General features: G+C 42.5%; 1 protein-coding gene across 1 annotated transcript in view; it reads right to left on the bottom strand.

Moving 5' to 3' along the window:
• CACNA1D (calcium voltage-gated channel subunit alpha1 D) overlaps positions 1-18,394 on the bottom strand; it is a 5,051,180-nt gene that overhangs the window by 4,011,125 nt on the left and 1,021,661 nt on the right. Inside the window, exon 5 of the mRNA XM_044077483.1 lies at positions 495-637. Coding sequence (XP_043933418.1) covers positions 495-637 — 143 coding nt within the window. The remainder of the gene's footprint in view (positions 1-494; positions 638-18,394) is intronic.

The raw sequence follows: 18,394 nt of genomic DNA, 5'->3' as shown, positions 1-18,394 counted from the left end.
TTTTAATTTTCTGTTCTACTCAGTTTCATTTGTTGTTGTAGTTTACATTTCTAGCCTTAGAATAATTATTTACTGTACTGCTCTTTCTTCATTTCTTGCCACCCCATATCCCTTTTATTTCTGAAGACAGTGGGCAGCAGAAAGTAGAAGCAAAGAACTATAAACAGTACTCTGAATGCCATGGTATGATGCTGTAAATACTTTGACAGGATATGGTGCCTTACACTGCAGACTGTACAAATGACAGTGCTGTACTCCACAATATATCAAAGCCACTACTGTCAGATATGGCAACCTCTTCACACCATCTGATATTGATTAGTCCTGCATGTTACTATGATACTCGGATTTAAAAGACAAGCATAACCACTCTGTTGTGTTATGAATTATTTTCATGAAGCTCAACCCATTGATTATAGAAAGAAACAGCAGTTTCAGAAGAGGGGAAAAAGCGGACTAAAATATGTATATTGGGTAATACAATAAATACTTACTGGGTACACCAGACACTAGTCGAAGAGGTCGCAAGACACGAAAAGCTCTAAGGGCTTTGACATCAAACCCACCCGGTTTGCCACCTGAATGATGCCCTTCTGTTTCTTTGGTTGTCAGTTGTTCCAAAACAACACTAAACAAACTGAAAGAAAAAAATATATTAAGCTGTTTATAAATGGTTTAAATATTTTCAATAACAATTTCTTGAACGCATAATAAGCAAAACCCAAATGAAAAAGATATGACTTCATCACCTCAAAGTGAAGTATGTCTTTTAATAAAATTAATATGAAGACCAGAAAAGAAGCAAAAAAACTGCAACCACGAAACAAAATAAATATCTAATCTTGAAGGAGAAAAACAGACTGATACAATTTGAGTTACCCTCTTGTTCCTATCTTCCCAGCCACAAAGTACATACTGCAGTACTACCCCTATTTTAGCTTACATTTAAAATCTACATCTGCGATGGTAGTTATGATTCTGAAAAGCCTCAAACTGCTTCTCAGGAATCAGCTCGGGGCTAGTGCTGTTTTTCGCCTGGTGTAAGAAGAAGACACATTAATCCCTAGCCGTCTCTGGTTGGGCAGAGTGAGCGAGTGAGTGTGTGTGTGTGTGTGTGTGTGTGTGTGTGTGTGTGTGTGTGTGTGTGTGTGTGTGTGTGTATACAGCACAATTGTGTAAGTTGAACTTAGCATAAAGAATAGTTGTATAAAATCTTACCATAACCACAGATGTCCTTCTCTTCTATGTTGCAGTACTCTTTACATGTGGGGAAGTTTTCCGCCCAAACGACCCGATGTCCGGCCAGCATACAACAGCTTTTACCTACTGCAAGGTAAGTGGGATCTCGCATGCATGTACTGACAATGTCAGCCATAAAAGGACGTCCACATGTACAATCCTCAGAACTGTAATGCCCCAGAAGGAACACCAGACCTAAGGAATAATAAAATGCCATCCAAGGAAACAGACAAGACATAGGGGGAATGAGGGAGGGATATAATACTGCAACATAGAAGAGAAGGACATCTATGGCTATGGTAAGATTTTACATAACTATTATACGTCCTTCTATTCAATGTTGCAGTGTTTTTTGCATGTGGGAGAATACCAAAGCATAGTAGGAACCCTTGGAGGAGGAGGAAGGAGCAGCAGAGCTCTGGACAGAAGAGCTTTCAATAAAGCCATGGAGAATGGTCCTAGCAAACCCTGCTCTAGATCTAGAAATAGTGTCCAACTTGTAATGTTTAGTGAAGACCATGTAGCAGCCTCCAAAATAGAATTAGTATCCAGACCTTTAAAGAATGCACCTGAAGAAACCAAAGACCTACTGGAGTGAGCCTTAACAAGAGCAGAAAGAGTCTTACCATGGAAATCATAACAAAACAAGACTGCCTTAGAAATCCAATAATAAACTGTCTGTTTAGAGACAGCCAAACCCAGAGCCCTGGGATGAAAAGAAACAAATAGTTGATCAGACTTTCTGATAACTTTGGTTTTATCTATGCACATCCAACGTGTGTAAGATCCTCTCACTGGAAGACTGAGGAGGTGGGAAGAAAGTAGGCAATTGAATAGATTGATTAAGAGACACATCATTCACCACCCTGGGCATAAAGGAAGGACTGGTCTGCAAAGTGACTCTATCCTTGTGGAAAACCAGAAAATGAGGTGACACCATCAAAGCTTGAATTTCAGAGGCTCTCCTAGCAGAGGTTAAAGCTAACAGAAGAACTGTTTTCCCAAGTACAAAACTTTAAAGAAGCTGAGTCTGCAGGTTCAAAAGGGGCCACAGTAAACTTTTCCAAGACTTAATTCAAATCCTGAGGAGGTGAAACTGGTTTCCTGGGAGGTTTAATATGAACGATGCTTTTAAGAAAAAGTTTCACCTCCAATCTGGAAGCCAAAAGTGGAGATAATGGCAGATATGCGGAAATAGCTGACAAGTGAACTTTCACGGATGAGTAAGCTAAGCCACTGTTAAGGAACTCACACAAATAAGAAAGAACCAGTGGAACATCCACTGTAATGGGATCCATATGTAATAGACACTAAACTGAAAATGTCTTCCACTTGGACAAGTAAGATTTTCTATTATGGGGCTTTCTGGCCTCCTGCAAGACCCTAAGCATGTCCTCTGAAAAAAGGTGCCTGAAAGGAATCAAAAGTTGATCACCCACAGGGTCAGTTGTAGGGTTGGCAAATGTGGATGTATAGATGCCTTGTCTTGTGTGAGCAGGTTCACTCTGTGAGGTAACTTGTGATGATTATCCTTGGCTAAATGCAGAAGAATAGGAAGGGAGTGATCAGCAAGATTTTGGGTTTGTCCCACTGAATCTTCAAAAGGACTTTCTGAATGAGAGGAAAGGGGGGAATGCATAAAGAAACATCCCCTTCCATGGAAAAGAAAGGGTGCCCACCTTCCAGGCCAGTGGATGAGGGAGTCTAGCACAAAAAAGAGGAACTTGTCAGATCAGAGGGGAGGGAAGGCAAAGAGATCCATTACAGGAGTACCCCACCAGTGGACCAAGTCCAAAAACACATCCCTGTGAAGCCCCCTTTCATGGGACTGAGGCATGGATCTACTTAGTGTGTCTGCCACAATGTTCTGAGCGGATGGGATATAAACCATCTGGAGAGTCACTTTGTACTGAACTGCCAAATCCCATGCCAGAAGAGCTAACCTGCACAGAAGGTAAGACTTGCCCCCCCTCCCCGCTCTTGTTGTCCATATACACTCTCAGACGACCTGGCTGAAATAGAGGATGAAAGGTAGCAGGACTAGAATAAAGCCTTCATTTTCTTGATGTTGATATGCTCTTTCCTTTGAGAAAGAGGCCAAAGGCCCTGTACCTTTTTGAAGCATATGTTGCCCCCTCAGCCTGTGTCTGAGACATCTGTGAACAACTGCTGAGCAGGCTGTGGCAGATGGACAGGAAGTCCTGGATTCACAGCAAGTTGCTGAATCCACCAAATAAGCTCGGTTTTCAGGCATGGGAGAATGGGAATGACAAACTCCAGTGGGTAAACATGATTTATCCAGACAGACTTTAGGTAATCCTGAAACTTTCTCATGTCAAGTTTTGCTAGAGACAGCATGGCTATTGTGGAAGCCATAAAGCCTAGGAGTCTCAAACTCCCTGGCTGTAATGGAAGAGAGAGGCAGAAGGTTTTCAAAGCAGGAAATAAGGGACAAAATCTTGTCTTTTGGAAGAAAAGCCATCATAAGGTTTGTTCTGAACCTGCATCCTAGTAAGATGTGGTCTTGAGAAGGGATCAGGGAAGACTTTTAAAATTTACGGTGAACACCAGACTTTGCAGAAGAAGAATGGCAAACTGCAGATTTAGAGTCAGCTGTTCTGACAGAGGAGCCAGAAAAAAAGGTCATCCAGGTATGGATATACCTGAATACCCTTGACCCTTAGGAAAGAAATCACAGGGGCCAAGCACTTTGTGAATACCTTTGGGGCAATGGAAAGACCAAAAGGAAAGGCAGAGAACTGAAAGTGCAAAAAAACCCACAGAGAAACATAAAAATCTCCTCTAAAGAAAATGGATAGAAATGTGAAGACAAACATTTCTGATGTCTAGACAGGCCATGAAAGACCGAGAGGGAATCAGGGAAAACAAAGTCTGTAAACACAGCATGCGGAAAGAAGGCACTTTTAGGAAAGTGTTTAAGTGGGAAACATCCAGAACTGGTCTCTAAGGTTCATCTTTTCTGGGAACAAGGAACATTCTTTTTTTTTTCAAACACCTTTATTGAATTATCACTTGTGACACAGGCAAATTTACATTTATATAAAAGTAATCAAACTACATTAACATAAACATTATACTTCATATATATTGCTATACATTATATAATCTAAGCCATATTTACATAAATTATTCAATTTTTTTTTTTTAAACAAGAAACATCTTCATTAAACCATCACTTACTACATAGGCAACAATACATTTATATAATTGAAAATAAACCACACCAACACAATCCTAGTCGCAACCATTTTACATCACAAACCATACTGACACACTCCCAGTTGCAAACATTATACATCATTTATAATCTACCCAATCTTTCTCACTCAAACATTAAACAGCTCACTTAAGTCCTGCTGCCTTTTAGGCCTCATTCCTCCCTTGTTTGTAATCTTCCCATAATTCCCATTTTTCCTATGTAGTTTGCTCCTACCCTTTTCTAAAGATCTCAACTCCAGTTGTTTTATCTCTGTGACTATACTCAGTACTTCCAGTATAGTTGGTTTAGATTTTGATTTCCATTTTTTAGTAATTGCTTTTTTTTGGCAGCCACCCTTATTAGACACTGCAAAGCCTTTCCATATCTAGGCAATCCGATTGTGTCATAGCTGAAAAAAATCAACTCCCTCGTCAGACCAATCTGCAAACCCAGCATCTCTGACAGTGCATCCCGCAGGGTTCATAGGTTCATAGGCTGGTACTAGGTTAAAGTCTGCCAACTCACCGCACTCCCAGAAAATATGTTAAATTACATCTTTCTTCCCCTTCACACCTCCAACATTTACTGTCTACCTGAGGAAAAATTCTCTGAAGTCTACTTGGGTATAAAAATATCTATGTAAATATTTCCAGACACAAATCCTAAACCTTCTAGAACTGTTGCATACTTTGGAGACATAAATATATCCTCCCTTTGTTTCTTTGTGAATTGCTTATCCAATCTCTCTTCCCAATTCTTTCTAACCTCCTCTAATTGATTCTTATAGTTACCATGCAATATTTTATACATTCTACTAATTATTCCTTTTTTAATGGCAGCTTCTGTTCTAGACTCTATTAAAAACTCTACTAGTGCTGGTCTTTTGTTTAAGACCCCCTATTTCATTCTCTTTGCCTATACTCTGCTATTAATCCCTGATAGGGAAGGCAATCTCTAACCTGCAGTCCAAATAAATTATTGGAGTCTTCCCATTCTACCATTTTTCCGTCTCTAGTTATTTGCTCCCAATACCTTGGTTCCTTTGCCAGATTTCTCCTATAAGTTCCGGTCCCCTCTTGCCTATTGTCTGCATCCCTAATTGCAGTCATCCCTATCAGCAGGATCTCCTTATCTCCACTCCCATGTTGGTTTAGTTCTTAGAATACTTTCTGCTACTTTACGGATATAATATTCTGCATGATTATTGTTGTTCACCTTAAAGGCTTGCATCCAAAATCCCAGTCTCTCCTTGTTTCTTGAGCTTCCCCGTGTTTCATCATCATCCCTTTCCACTTTGAATTACAGTTTTCTGCTTGTGCTATGTATAGGGAGTATTAACTGTGTAGCTCTGAAATACCCTTTCAGATTGGGTAATCCCAATCCACCCTGCTCTACTGGAAGAATCATCTTACCCCACTTGACTCTTGGCATCTTCCCTTAACAGATAAAGTCCTTCAGCTCTTTATTAATTGCTACCCACAACTTCTCCTCTGGTTGATAAAAATATGCCTGACCTGTTTATAAGACTAAAGGGACTAAAAACATGTTAACTGCTTGTATCTTACTATCCATATCTACATAACAAAGCTTCCATTTTCCTCAGTTTTTTGTATTATTATTTTTTTAGTCTCTTCCCATATATCCTTAGCTGGTGCACTAGAATCATTTTTAATCCATACTCCTAAATATTTAATTTTATCATGTCCCCATAAATATGAGTATTCCTGAACCAGTTCATGTGTTGGTACATAATTTACCGCTGTTGCCTTTGTTTTACTTTCATTAATTTTGTATCCAAAAAAGATCTGAAACAGTCTCAAAGTGTTCCACAACATTGTAATGCCCTTTTCTGTTTTTTCAGGTAGAAAATAATATCATCTGCAAATAAAGCCAGCTTTTCTTAACTACCTCATCAATTATATCCTTGAATTTGCAAAATGGTTTTAAATATAATGTAAATAACAAAAGGGAAAGGGAACACCCCTGCCTTGTTCCGCTGCTCAAGCAGAAATTATCAGAGAGGTCCCCACCCACTTTAATTTTCACCTCCGATCCCTCATATATTCTCCTAATCAACCTTATAATTTTTTTAGAAAATGCAAATGCTTCCATTGCCCTGTTCATAAAGTCCCAACTTACTCGGTCAAATGCTTTTTCTGCATCAAGACCCACCAACAACAATGGTATTTTCGTACATTCTGCTTCCCTCTGTATCATCGGCGTTTCGGTGTTCTGTTAATGTCAGATGTTTGCCTCCCCTCCACAAAACCACACTGATCCATATCTATCAGTTGTGGCATTACTTCTGCCATTCTTTTAGCTATTAGACATGAACACTTTATAATCATGGTTTACTACTGAAATGGGCCTGCATGAAGCTGGATCTGATGGATCTTTACCCTCTTTAGGTATTACAGCTATCACTGCTTTCTTCCAGGACGGTGGTATTTCTCCTCCTCTTAAGATATTGCTAAACAGAACCTTCAGGATCTTTATCAGTCTTTTCCTCCCAGCTTCCAAACCTCCACAGGAACACCATCTAATTCTGGCGACTTCCTGTAGATTGGTCATACATCACAATTTTATCTCATCTCCTCCTACACTAACTGTTAGTAATTGAGCCTCAACTACCTCTAACCTCTGCATATTTAATTCTTCCATAAACATTTCCATTTCTATCTTTTCTTGATTTTCATATTTCTCTACTTTATAGAGACTCTCACAGAATTTCCGAAATATTTCTAATACCTCTAAAGGATCTCTTGTTATCTTCTTTGTTATAGGCTCCCTAAGTATGGTGACAGCCCTTTCTACTTTCTGTTGCCGGAGTCATTGTGCTAAAAGTTTTTGTGGTCTAGTTTATTAAAAACAGTTGCTTACAGCAATCTCTCTAAGCTCGTGCATATTATTGAGGTAATCCCTTATTTTCTGAAAACTTCTGCAGTTGATCCTCTTCTTGTTCTGTGAGATCCCCCTATTCTGCAAAACTTTCACATTTGTCAGTCCCTCTAATTAATTCTTGTTACTTCTTCACCATAGCTCATTTTTTATTTCCACCCTATTTTTAAACTCTACCTTAATTTTATCCTACTCTAGCTATATTTTCAGAAGAACTTTCTTTCCTTTCTAACAGCTTCTGAATAATCTCCACTACCCATTCCTTAATTTCCTCATAGGTGGGAAAGTGCCAGTGTGTCCTTTTTATTTCATTAACCTGTGTTTTTATTTTGGCTATTAATGGAGCATGATCTGAAATAGTTACTGGGTAGGTATCGAGACCTTCAATTAAATACACATGTTCCTGTGGAATGTAAATTCTGTCTGGCCTAGCCCAGTTTTTATATCTTGGGGAATAATATATAAATTCACTCCAAACTCCTACTACTGAATTCATATCTTCCATGCCAAATATTTTCAGAAATGTACCCTCCTTTGTTATATTTTCCCTTCTGGGTCCCTCAGACACATCCTCACTGCTGCAAATCAAGTTCCAGTTCCCACCTATAAGTAACATTCCTTGCTGAAAACTGATTATTTCTCCCAAATTTTTCTTAAGCTCCATTACAGCAGTTTTAGATGGAATGCAAACACATGCCAGTGTAATGCCTCTCCCTTGCCAGTAACCCCTTAGAACTACAAATCTGCAATTAGTATATTTTTTATCTTATTCTATCACTACTGGAGGTCCTCTTGCAACTAATATAAGTGCTCCTCTTTTCCTTTGTCCCAGGTATTCTGCTGAATAACCATCTTGGAAACCCTTTATCAAATTTATATGCTTATTTCTTTCTAAGTGTGTCCACTGCAACCAGCTATTTGCACTCTATATTTTTAATACAATTCACTACTTTTTCTTGTTTGCATTTATTTGTGAGGCCATTTACATTTAAAGACATTAAAGAAAAGATCATTGTATTAAAATGTCATTATTCTCACCTTTTATGTATAAATCCTTTTTTGTTAAATGTCTAGTTCCAGCTTTTGTGTTACATGCATACATTTGGCAGGTTGAAGATTTACACAGTTGTTTCTTGTCATATGCATTTGCCTAAGTCACATCTTATAATACTTTTTGTTTTATTGAAAGCTCTCATACAAAAAACAAAAAGCAAACACACCTTCAATAACCCCCTAAAACCGATAAACGTAATACTAATACACAAAATTATGTACACCTTCAGATATTGAAGTTTTAACCTCCTAGTAGGAACAAAAGTCCCAAACTGACAGCCACACTCATATTTGAGTTAACCTAAAAGGAAAGGTCATCCATGCTAAGATGCATGGTGCAGTCTGTGCTTCTACTAAGTACTGATTGATTCTGTCTTGTTTTTATAGCTCTCCCAGCTGGGAAAACCCCTGAATGTTTTCAGAGAACATTAACTATCTTGGGAAAGCCTCTAAATGCTTTAAGAGAATACTGTCTACTTTGGGAAAACCCCTGAATGTTTTCAGAGAACATTATCTCAGCCAAGTTCACTTTTTTCCTTGGGCAGTCACTCTCCACCAGACTGTAGCCAGTGTCTCTATGAGATTGTCTCCATGATGACATGAGAACCAGCCAGCAAGTTTCTCTATCAGACTGTTTCCATGGAAACATGAAACCAGATGCAGAACTGTTACTGAGCTTACATGTATTTGCTAGAAAAAAGCCTCATAATATTCAATGTTCTTTTTCATTTACTTGCTTTCTCTTAAAACTTTTTTAATAAATCAATCTAAGGTCTTTAACAGAGTCACTCCACCATACAAGAATGTGAAAAAGCACATAAATCTATTTTATCAATTTTAACCAGGCTTTTTTATGTATTGCAGTGCCTACATTTCTTAAACCTGAACAAGAAGAGAGGAAGAAGGGAGAAAGAAAAGAAAAAAAAAGAAAAAGAACAGTAGCACCTGTCCACAATCCCCATTACACTTAAACATAACTGAAAAAACTTTCCTTTATAGCATGTAAATAAAACAACATGCCACAAAACTGGTACTATTTAAGGTAAAACATCTTTACTTACAGTTAACTTTCTCCCTCCTCTTGCCATCCCCAAAGCACTTTTCCGAACATTAATGACATGAAGTAGGGCATATGCTTTAGAGTCCCCCACAAGACCAACAAACTCTAAAAAGTTCAATATTTTCAGATTTTCTTGTTTTGTCATATTTTACAAATATAATTATTGCACTGTAACCCAATATTAAGTTACTGGTTTTATTATTGTTCATCTCTAAAATCCTGTCTCTGCTTCATTTCCAATGTACTCTCTATTCTTATAGTCAACTCTCGTGCTCCCTTTCTTCTCTCCAACATTTTCCATTGAAACAGTGGAAAAGGTTTCACATGTACAATCTCTCTGTTGTCTTTATTACCAGAAGAACAAGAAGGAGAATCTCCATCTGTCTTACAGCTCACTTTTTGTTGAAGACCTTTTGTATTTCCTCTTAGCATGTACTTCATCAAAAAATGATTTTTGTCCCCCTGGGAAAGAATACCTTGAAAACAGCTGGGTACACCAGTTTGAATCTCATACCTGTATCTCGACATTCCCTGAATAGTGGAATAATTTTGCTCCTCTTCTGTCTGGTGTACAATGAGTAATCATTCTCTACAAACACTATCATGTCTCCCACTTTTAGTACTTTGTCCTTCTACCACAATTTTGCCAGAATCAACTTCTTCTGCTGGTAAGATTGCACCTTTACTATTAAAGGTCTAGGTTGCTTTGTTATAGCCAGGTCTGGAGCATACACAAGATGTGCCCTTTCAACTAACAACTCCTGCTGTGGAATACCAGTCCAGTTGCTTATTTGTGCTTTCATAAAACGAATGCAGCCTGGTCCTTCCAGCTTCTCTGGTACAGCTGAAAATCGCAGGTTTTCCCTATGTGCTCTGGCCTCTATTTTTTTTTGAAACATCTCTTTCTGAGCAGTCTCATATTCAGCCATCCTTTTCTTTATTTCGACTTCTGACTCTTGCAGCATTATCATCTCATTTGAACATCTTTGTAAAGCTTCTTCCATTTTTTTCCAGCCTTTTGTTGTTTGCGTTGATACACTCCATCGGTGATTGGTTTATTTTAATCAGGTCTGTATGCAGTTGTCTTATATCTTCCTGTAGGTTACTGAAAGTAATGTCTGAAGGCTGCACTGCTCTTTGCTGAACAGTTGCAGAACTCTCCCCAGTCAGTGTTCCTTCCTCACTTTGTACAGCTAATTTTTCAAGGTTTTCTGTATTTCTTTATCCGTGGCATCCAGGCATTGTAGTTACTAGCCAGTTACTGAAATTTACCCACAAACACAACTCTACTCGCTTTCTGCTGAGCTTCTTTTTTCACATGGGGAGAGCTAGAAACAAGCTGTTACTCAATGTGCAGCCATCACGGAAGTTCGGAATAAGGAACATTCTTGAACAGAAACCTCTGCCTCTCTGATCCAATGGCACCTGTTGAATTGTGCCTTGAGAAAGTAATTATTTTAGTACATCTGGAAACAGATGCAATTGGGTTGGGGGTGGGGGCTGTGGAACTCCCATGAAAGGTGGGAGATTTTTCCAAGTCATGAAATATTGTTGTTGGATAATAGAAACAACCCCAACATTTTGAGTGATCCTTGCCCAAGCCAGAAAGGAGAAAGAGATAGATGGAGAAAGAGAGGTTTGATTTGGAAGAGGCTGGTAGTCACACAGTACTTGGCCTAGTTGGAAAAGGCTGCTGGGAGGAAGGTACAGAGCTGGTAGACTTGGACTGTGGCAGTCTCCTAGCAGACTTTTTAGGTCTAGAAGAAGTAGCAGAAGAAGAAGAGAGATGTGCTGGTCTTCTAACAAAGAATGTTTAGTAGGAAAATTCCTGTGGAATTTCAGAAAAGGGAAAACAAAAGGGTGCTTCAAGTCTTGAAACTTCTTTCCCTTCCTCTTGCAAGGCTTTAAATAAGACTGCAGCTGCAGAACCAAAACGAGCAGATTTATCCAATTTTACTTTAATGTAGTCTGGCAATGGTTGATGTCTCAACCAAGAGTGCCTTCTATGTACAGAAACAGAAGCAGCTGCTCTAGAGGATGCCTCAACAGCATCATAATTGCATTTAGCAGAACACCAAGCCACTTGAAAAGAAGCTGCTGAAAGAGACATAACTTTTAGTTATGTACTCACCATAACTTCAGATGTTTGGGATCCATCTCGCCTACATTCTGACTGATGGGTTCGGAGCCGATCCCTCGGCTCCGACTCGGCACGCTTATGCCAAAGAGCGAAGTCTCTTATTGGCTGAGCTTACTATATCCCAGGATGCACCACTACCAGTCCCCCAGATCTAGTTTGTCCGCATACATGCACACATGCACGCTCTGATTATATAACATCGTCAGATGAAATAAGATAAAAACAGTAGAACTCAAACCGCTCAATCTCTTCTGATCTCCAAGGCAGGGGAAGGAGGGTGGGTATTAGAATGTAGATGGATCCCAAACATCTGAAGTTATGGTGAGTACATAACTAAAAGATGTTATGTGATCCTATCTCGCCTACATTCTGACTGATGGGACAGCGTCCTAGCACCTGAATCCTGGGTGGCTCACTGGAAAACACTCCTGAGTACCGTGGAACCAAATGATGCTCGCCTTTAGATGCCACATCCAATTTATAGTGGGAAATGAAAGTGCGGATTGGACCAAGTAGCCGCAGCACAAATCTCCGATATAGCGAGCTTGGAATGAAAAGCTATAGAAGTCGCCATAGCTCTGGTAGAGTGAGCTTTGATAGATGTTGTAAGTTGCTTATTCAAGAAGAATAAGCCTGAGTTATACAATCTCTAATCCATTTGGAGATAGTAGCTTTTGTGATGGTTTTACCCAATTTATTGTCTGAGAAGGACACAAACAACTGGTCTGACTTACGAAATTGCTGAGTCCTGTCTAAATAGAAGCGCAATTGCCTGTGAACATCCAATTTATGGAGAGTGTATTCTGCTTCATTGGAGAATTTTGGGAAGAAAACTGGTAGCTCTAGAGATTGTTGGAGACAGAGATTAGAACAGACCTTTGGGACAAAGGATGGATTAGGCCTAAGTGATACTCTATCCTTGTGGAAAATCAAGTACGGTGGTTTAATAGACAGGGCTTGAAGCTCTGAAACTCTTCTTGCAGAAGTAATTGCAACTAAGAAGGCAGTTTTCCAAGACAGATATTTTAACTCACATGTAGCAGCCGGTTCGAAAGGGGAAGATGTTAATGCACGAAGCACCAAATCAAGATCCCACGGAGGCGAGGATGAAAAACTGGGGGTCTTAACAGGCCTGCACCTTTAATGAAAGTTTTGCATAGTCTGCTGCTCATCAATGGAGGATCCATGGATTCGTGGAATTTAGAGATAGCCGCCAGTTGGACTTTAATAGTAGAGACAGAAGATCCTTGATTAAACAGGGATGTTAAGAATTTCAAAACTTCGGGATTGGAGCAGTGATAGGGTCTAAGCTCGAGTTGAGCCCAGATAGCAAACCTCTTCCACTTACTGAGGTACAATTTCTTAGTGGTGGGTTTGTGGGCTGAAGATAAAATGTGAATAACTTCCGGTCTAATGTGTGACTTCTGACTAAAGTCGGAAGTGGAGGAGCCAAGCTGTCAACTTCAAGGAGTGTAGGGACTGATGCTGTCGTCCCGACTGATGAATTAGCAGATCCGAGTTAGATCTAAAGTCCAAGGATCGCCCACCGCATGTTTCTTCAGGTAGGGAAACCATACCTGACGAGGCCAGTATGGAGCAATCAGTATCATTGTGGACCCCAATTGAGAAGCTTTTGAATGACTTTGAGAGAAGTGGAATCGGAGGAAAGGCATAAAGTAGCCCTGTTGGCCAAGGTTGTGCTAGAGCATCCATAGCTGCTTCCCTGATGTGGAGTCAAGGAGAAGAACCTTTGCACTTCGTGTTTAGTGGTGTTGCAAATAGGTCGCAGCACGGCCCCCATCTCCTGAAAACCTGAGCTGCTACTGTTTCGCTTAGGGACCACTCGTGAGGAGAGAGAATTGTTCTGCTCAATCTGTCTGCCAATATATTTGATTTCCGAATGTGGGTCGCTACCAAGAAACGGCTGGTAGCTACAGCCCATTCCCACACCCTCATGGCCTCTCTGCAAAGGGGTAAGATCTGGTCCCTCCTTGTTTGTTTAGATACCAGACCACCGACATGTTGTCTGTGTGGATGGCGATTATGCCCTGAGGGAGAAACTTGTGTAAGGCCTGTAGGGACAGAAGTACAGCCCTCATCTCCAATACATTGAGGTGGAGAAGAGTTTCGCCTGGAAGCCAGGAGCCCTGAACTAACCTGCCCAGACAATGCCCCCCCCCCACCCTATCTGGGAGGCATCTGTCGCCAGGGTGACCACTGGAGAGGGAATAACAAAAGGGCTACCTTGATTTAGATTGATGTCTGAAGCCACCAGCGAAGGTCCCGCTTGCATGTTTCTGTAATCATAATGGGATGATTGAGGGAAGGTCCTGAAAGGACCATTGAGTTGACAATAGCCACTGAAGAATCCTCATGTGCAATCTTGCCAGAGGAACTAGAAGAACCGTGGCAGACATCGAACCTAAAACTTGTAGGACCATCCTGGCTGGGGCTTTGGATCTTGAAATCAGGGCTTGAACTTGGCCTTGTAAAGTTTGGATCCTTTCGGTAGGAAGAAAAACGCGCATCAATTTTGAGTCTATCTCTGCTCCTATGAACCTTATGCGCTGAGAGGGCAGCAAGACAGACTTTGACCAATTGAATGTAATTCCCAGTGTAGCACCCAGGAGATGGTGGCTTTGAGGTTGTCCATTAGTAGATGCCTGGTGGTGGCAGTCAGGAGCCAGTCGTCCAGATAGGGAAACACTTGGAATCCAAGACTCCTCAGGTGAGCAGTCACTACTGCCAAACACTTGGTGAACACCCTGGGGCTGTGGTGAGACCAAAGGGCAGTGCACAAAATTGGAAATGACTGTCTCCCAGGCTGAAGCGCAGATACCTCCTGGACGCCTGATGTATCGGTATGTGATAATAGGCGCCCTTGAGGTCTATGGAGCACATCCAAACATCCTTCTCCAACAATGGGAGAATGGATTGTAACGTGACCATTCGGAATTTGGATTTCGTGACGGATTGGTTTAGTCTGCTGAGATCCAATATTGGTCTCAGGTCCCCTGTCTTTTGGCACTAAAAGAACCTCGAGTAATTTCGATTTGATCTGGTCTGTGGGGACCGTTGATGACTCCTTTTTCTAGCAGCTTTAAAGCTTCTGCGGCTGCAATTTCCCTTTGACTGGGTGGTGGGTCCGGGATTTTTGGATGGTGGGGTGAGCATGTGAATGGGATGGTGTAACCTCCGGCAATGATCCGGCACCCATCTGTCCTGAGTGATTGATTCCCAGGCTTTTAGGTGCTTGGCAACGGCACCCGACTGGCTCCGAGCAGCACAGCCGGGCAATCCCTCATGAGGTGTGGGAGGCTGAAGAGCCACGAAAGGACTCGCGGTCTCCAGAATTGCGGGCCTCTGCCGCCTCTGGGACGGCGTCTCCCAGAAAAATTTCCGTCCTCTGCCTCTGGAAGGGGAATCTTCCTGCTGTTGAGGAAAAACTTACGTGATTTACGGAACCACATCTTCCCTCCTCCTTTAGCCTTGGGATAAGGCCGAAAGGAGTGGAATAACGGGCACCTACGGCAGATAAAGTTTTTCCCTCTTGCTCACAGCGGTAAGGGTGTCTTTAACCTTAGGTCCAAACAAAGAGGACCCATCAAGGGAGCGCCGTGAAGGAAGACTTGAAGGCCTCCAAGAAACTGACACAACGGAGCCAGGCTTGTCTCCGTGAGCCACGCCTGTGCCTGCCGCTTTACCGCCCCTTCGCCGCATATGAAATGAGCCTCATGGACGAAGTTAGAAATTGACGTAAGGATAGCCAACTGAGAGCTAACCGACTGGGCTAGCTGCTCAGGTAGGTTACCGAGAGGAATCTGACAGCTCCTTGACCAGATCCCTCTGAAGTCTGGTAAAATGTGCCAAATAATTCAGGGACCTTAAAGTAAAGGCCGCTGAAGTCAGGGTGCTTCCCGCATCGTCCATGCTCCTAGACTCCTTATTAGGAGGATGGACGGACGCTGAAGCCTCTGCCATGTCCTGTTGTGTAGCAGATGCCACCACCATGGCATCTACAGCCACGCTTTAGTCAGGAACTCCTTCTCGGGTGGGGCAGACAAAAATTTGTTAGGACGAAGGGACTGGTTCCACGGTATCTGGATGTTCCCACGCCTCCGACAAACTAAATCCAGGAGCTCCTCAAGGGCGGAGACACCCAGGAGGCGGAGGGCTGAGCCCCAAAGGCCTTGAGGAGCACTGACTCATCAGCAGAGGGGGTTTGGATATCCAGCCGCCTCGTTGTTTGAGGATCTCTAAGATGTCTGCAAATGAGACATCATCCGAGGACGACTCTGGACCCTCCGCATCATCAAGATCAGTGTCAGATGTAATAGACTCGGGGAGTCCACGTGCTTCCTCTTGCACGATCTCTTCCTTGGGGTTCCTCTGAAGACAACTCCAAGAACCCTCAGGAGGAGGGAACCCCAATGGGGTAACCTCAGACCCAGGGGCTCCGCTGCCTACGGACAGGGAACTGCCAAAGACCCAGTCTCCACGCCCAGGAAGGTGCTGGTAAAGCCGGGAGATGGCAAGAAGACTTGGCCAAGGCACTCCTCATAGCTCTGAAAGCCGGACCCCAGAATCCTGGGAGTGTCCGTCCCGAGCCATGATAGCAGACGGAAGTCCCGCAGCCAAGCACCGAGAGGGAGGCTCGGAACCGATAGCATAGGTCCCAAACATCACCCCAGGTCCAGCCAAGAAGTCCGTGGTACCAAACTCGGACCCGAAGGCTGGGGTTGGAGTAAGGGTCGAGCCGACCCTAAGATCTTCACCGGCTCCAACAGCACCTGCTCCGACGGAGCAGCGGTCGGAGGAGGAATAGCAATGACATGGGCATGGGCCATCGGCTTCAAGCCAACTGGGTCGGAGCCGAAACAAATTTTGAAAGACTGGGGACTGGAACAGTCTTTGGAGCACCCTGTCTATATCCGAATCCGACATCCTCGATGACCGAGAGGATACTGACGGGTTCGAGATGGCCTCTCCAACGCCCCAAAGGGCTAGGGGACCGGCTCGAGGCGACCCGATGACTATCGGCGCCGAAGGAATACACACTAGTTTCCATCGGTGCCGAGGAGGACTTCGCGCCGAGGAAGTGTCTGAGCGGGAACCTTTGTCGGCTCCGAGACCAGTGGAGCCGGCAAGGTGACCGCCTCGATGCCCCAGCCATCGGCTCCGGCCAGAGGAGTCGAGACTGGTGGCATCGAGGCAGACCGTTCGCCCTCGGCTCCAAGTCCTTGGAGCCAAAGGAGAAGCCTGCCTATGTCTTTTGGCGGTCGGATCCGACGGACTGGTCGGAGCCACGCCCTTTTCTTTTTAGCTGGAGAAGGAGAGGATGCTAAAGCTTCTTCAAAGGAGGGTTTTATTAAGCCTTTAAGAATGAGTTTATTTTTCCTCTCCTGGAGGACCCTCGAGGAAAAAGCGTGACACACACTGCATGACTCTTGTAAATGTTTTGCACCCAAACAATAAACACAGAGAGAGTGATCATCTGTGATTGACATCTTAAAATTACATTTGGTGCATTTTTTAAAGCCCGAAGGCCTAGGATTCTGAGACATTATAACAATAATGCAGTAATTCCCTGACAGAAAAAACAACACTATCCACTTGACTTTCTGATTTAACTGACACTACCAAAAATCAGTTTACAGCTGCCGATTAGGTAAACAATCCGGTAACAATTAACTCAAGGGTATTTTAAAACCCCCTAAGGTTTGAGAGGGTTGACTGACCGGAAGGCCCTAAGATGAAGGAGGCCTGAAATCAGAACCAACGCAATCACACTACAAAGTTTCTCACAAAAAACTCCAATCAAACACAAAAGGAAAGAGTAGCCGTTAAAACAGCTTTTTATGACAAGAACAGCAAATTTCTGACAGAAAAAAGTTAGTAAAATACTACTCAGCTCAGCCAGCTCGAGACCACGTCTTCGCAAGTTAGCGGCAAACGAGATCTGGGGGACTGGTAGTGGTGCATCCTGGGATATAGTAAGCTCAGCCAATAAGAGACTTCGCTCTTTGGCATAAGCGTGCCGAGTCGGAGCCGAGGGATCGGCTCCGAACCCATCAGTCAGAATGTAGGCGAGATAGGATCACATAACATCCTGAGTTTTAATTTCAGAATCTGGAAGTTGAACAACAGCCTGAGAGGCCTGAGAAAGTAGGGCCAGTGAATATCTGGACATATGAATTTGGTAATTCATAGCTCTGATGGCTAGAGTGGATTGAGTATAAACTTTCTTCACAAGTCTTTCTAGAATCTTACTCTCTTTATTACAGTGAAGTAATTTTGAGGAAGGAAATAGCCTGGAAGATCAATCTAAGGCAACAGAAACAACTGCTGGATCAGCCAAAGGACACTTATACAAGAATTTACAGTCATCAGGCACTTTATAAAACCTATCTGGCCTTTTAGGAGCAGGTGTCTGTGAGTCAGGGGCCTTGGAGGATGAAGCAAATGCATCCAAGGAAGCTGGCAAAAAGTACAGTTTTGTACCTACCATAAATGTAGATGTTCGAGGATCCACATTGCTGCAGTCCTAACTATTGGGTAGTCCGCTGTCCAGTCGGCCCGAATACCAAAGTATATGGCTGACGTCGGTCAGGGCGCATTAGACTGACGTCAGTACGTCAGGGTACTAATGCGCATGACCGACGCCATATCTTCAGTCTTTTCTTGCCCCAGATGTCAGAAGACCCTGAAAAGATAAGGCCAAAAACAAAAACTCCCAAAATACCTGCACCAAAAAATATATATATATATACAATATATACACAAT

This window comes from Protopterus annectens, chromosome 7.part0, assembly GCF_019279795.1.
Source record: "Protopterus annectens isolate FY-2018-M chromosome 7.part0, PAN1.0, whole genome shotgun sequence".
NCBI classification, from domain to species: Eukaryota; Metazoa; Chordata; order Ceratodontiformes; family Protopteridae; genus Protopterus; species Protopterus annectens.
Note: the sequence above shows the minus strand (reverse complement) of the source record. Positions and strands in the feature narration are given on the sequence as shown.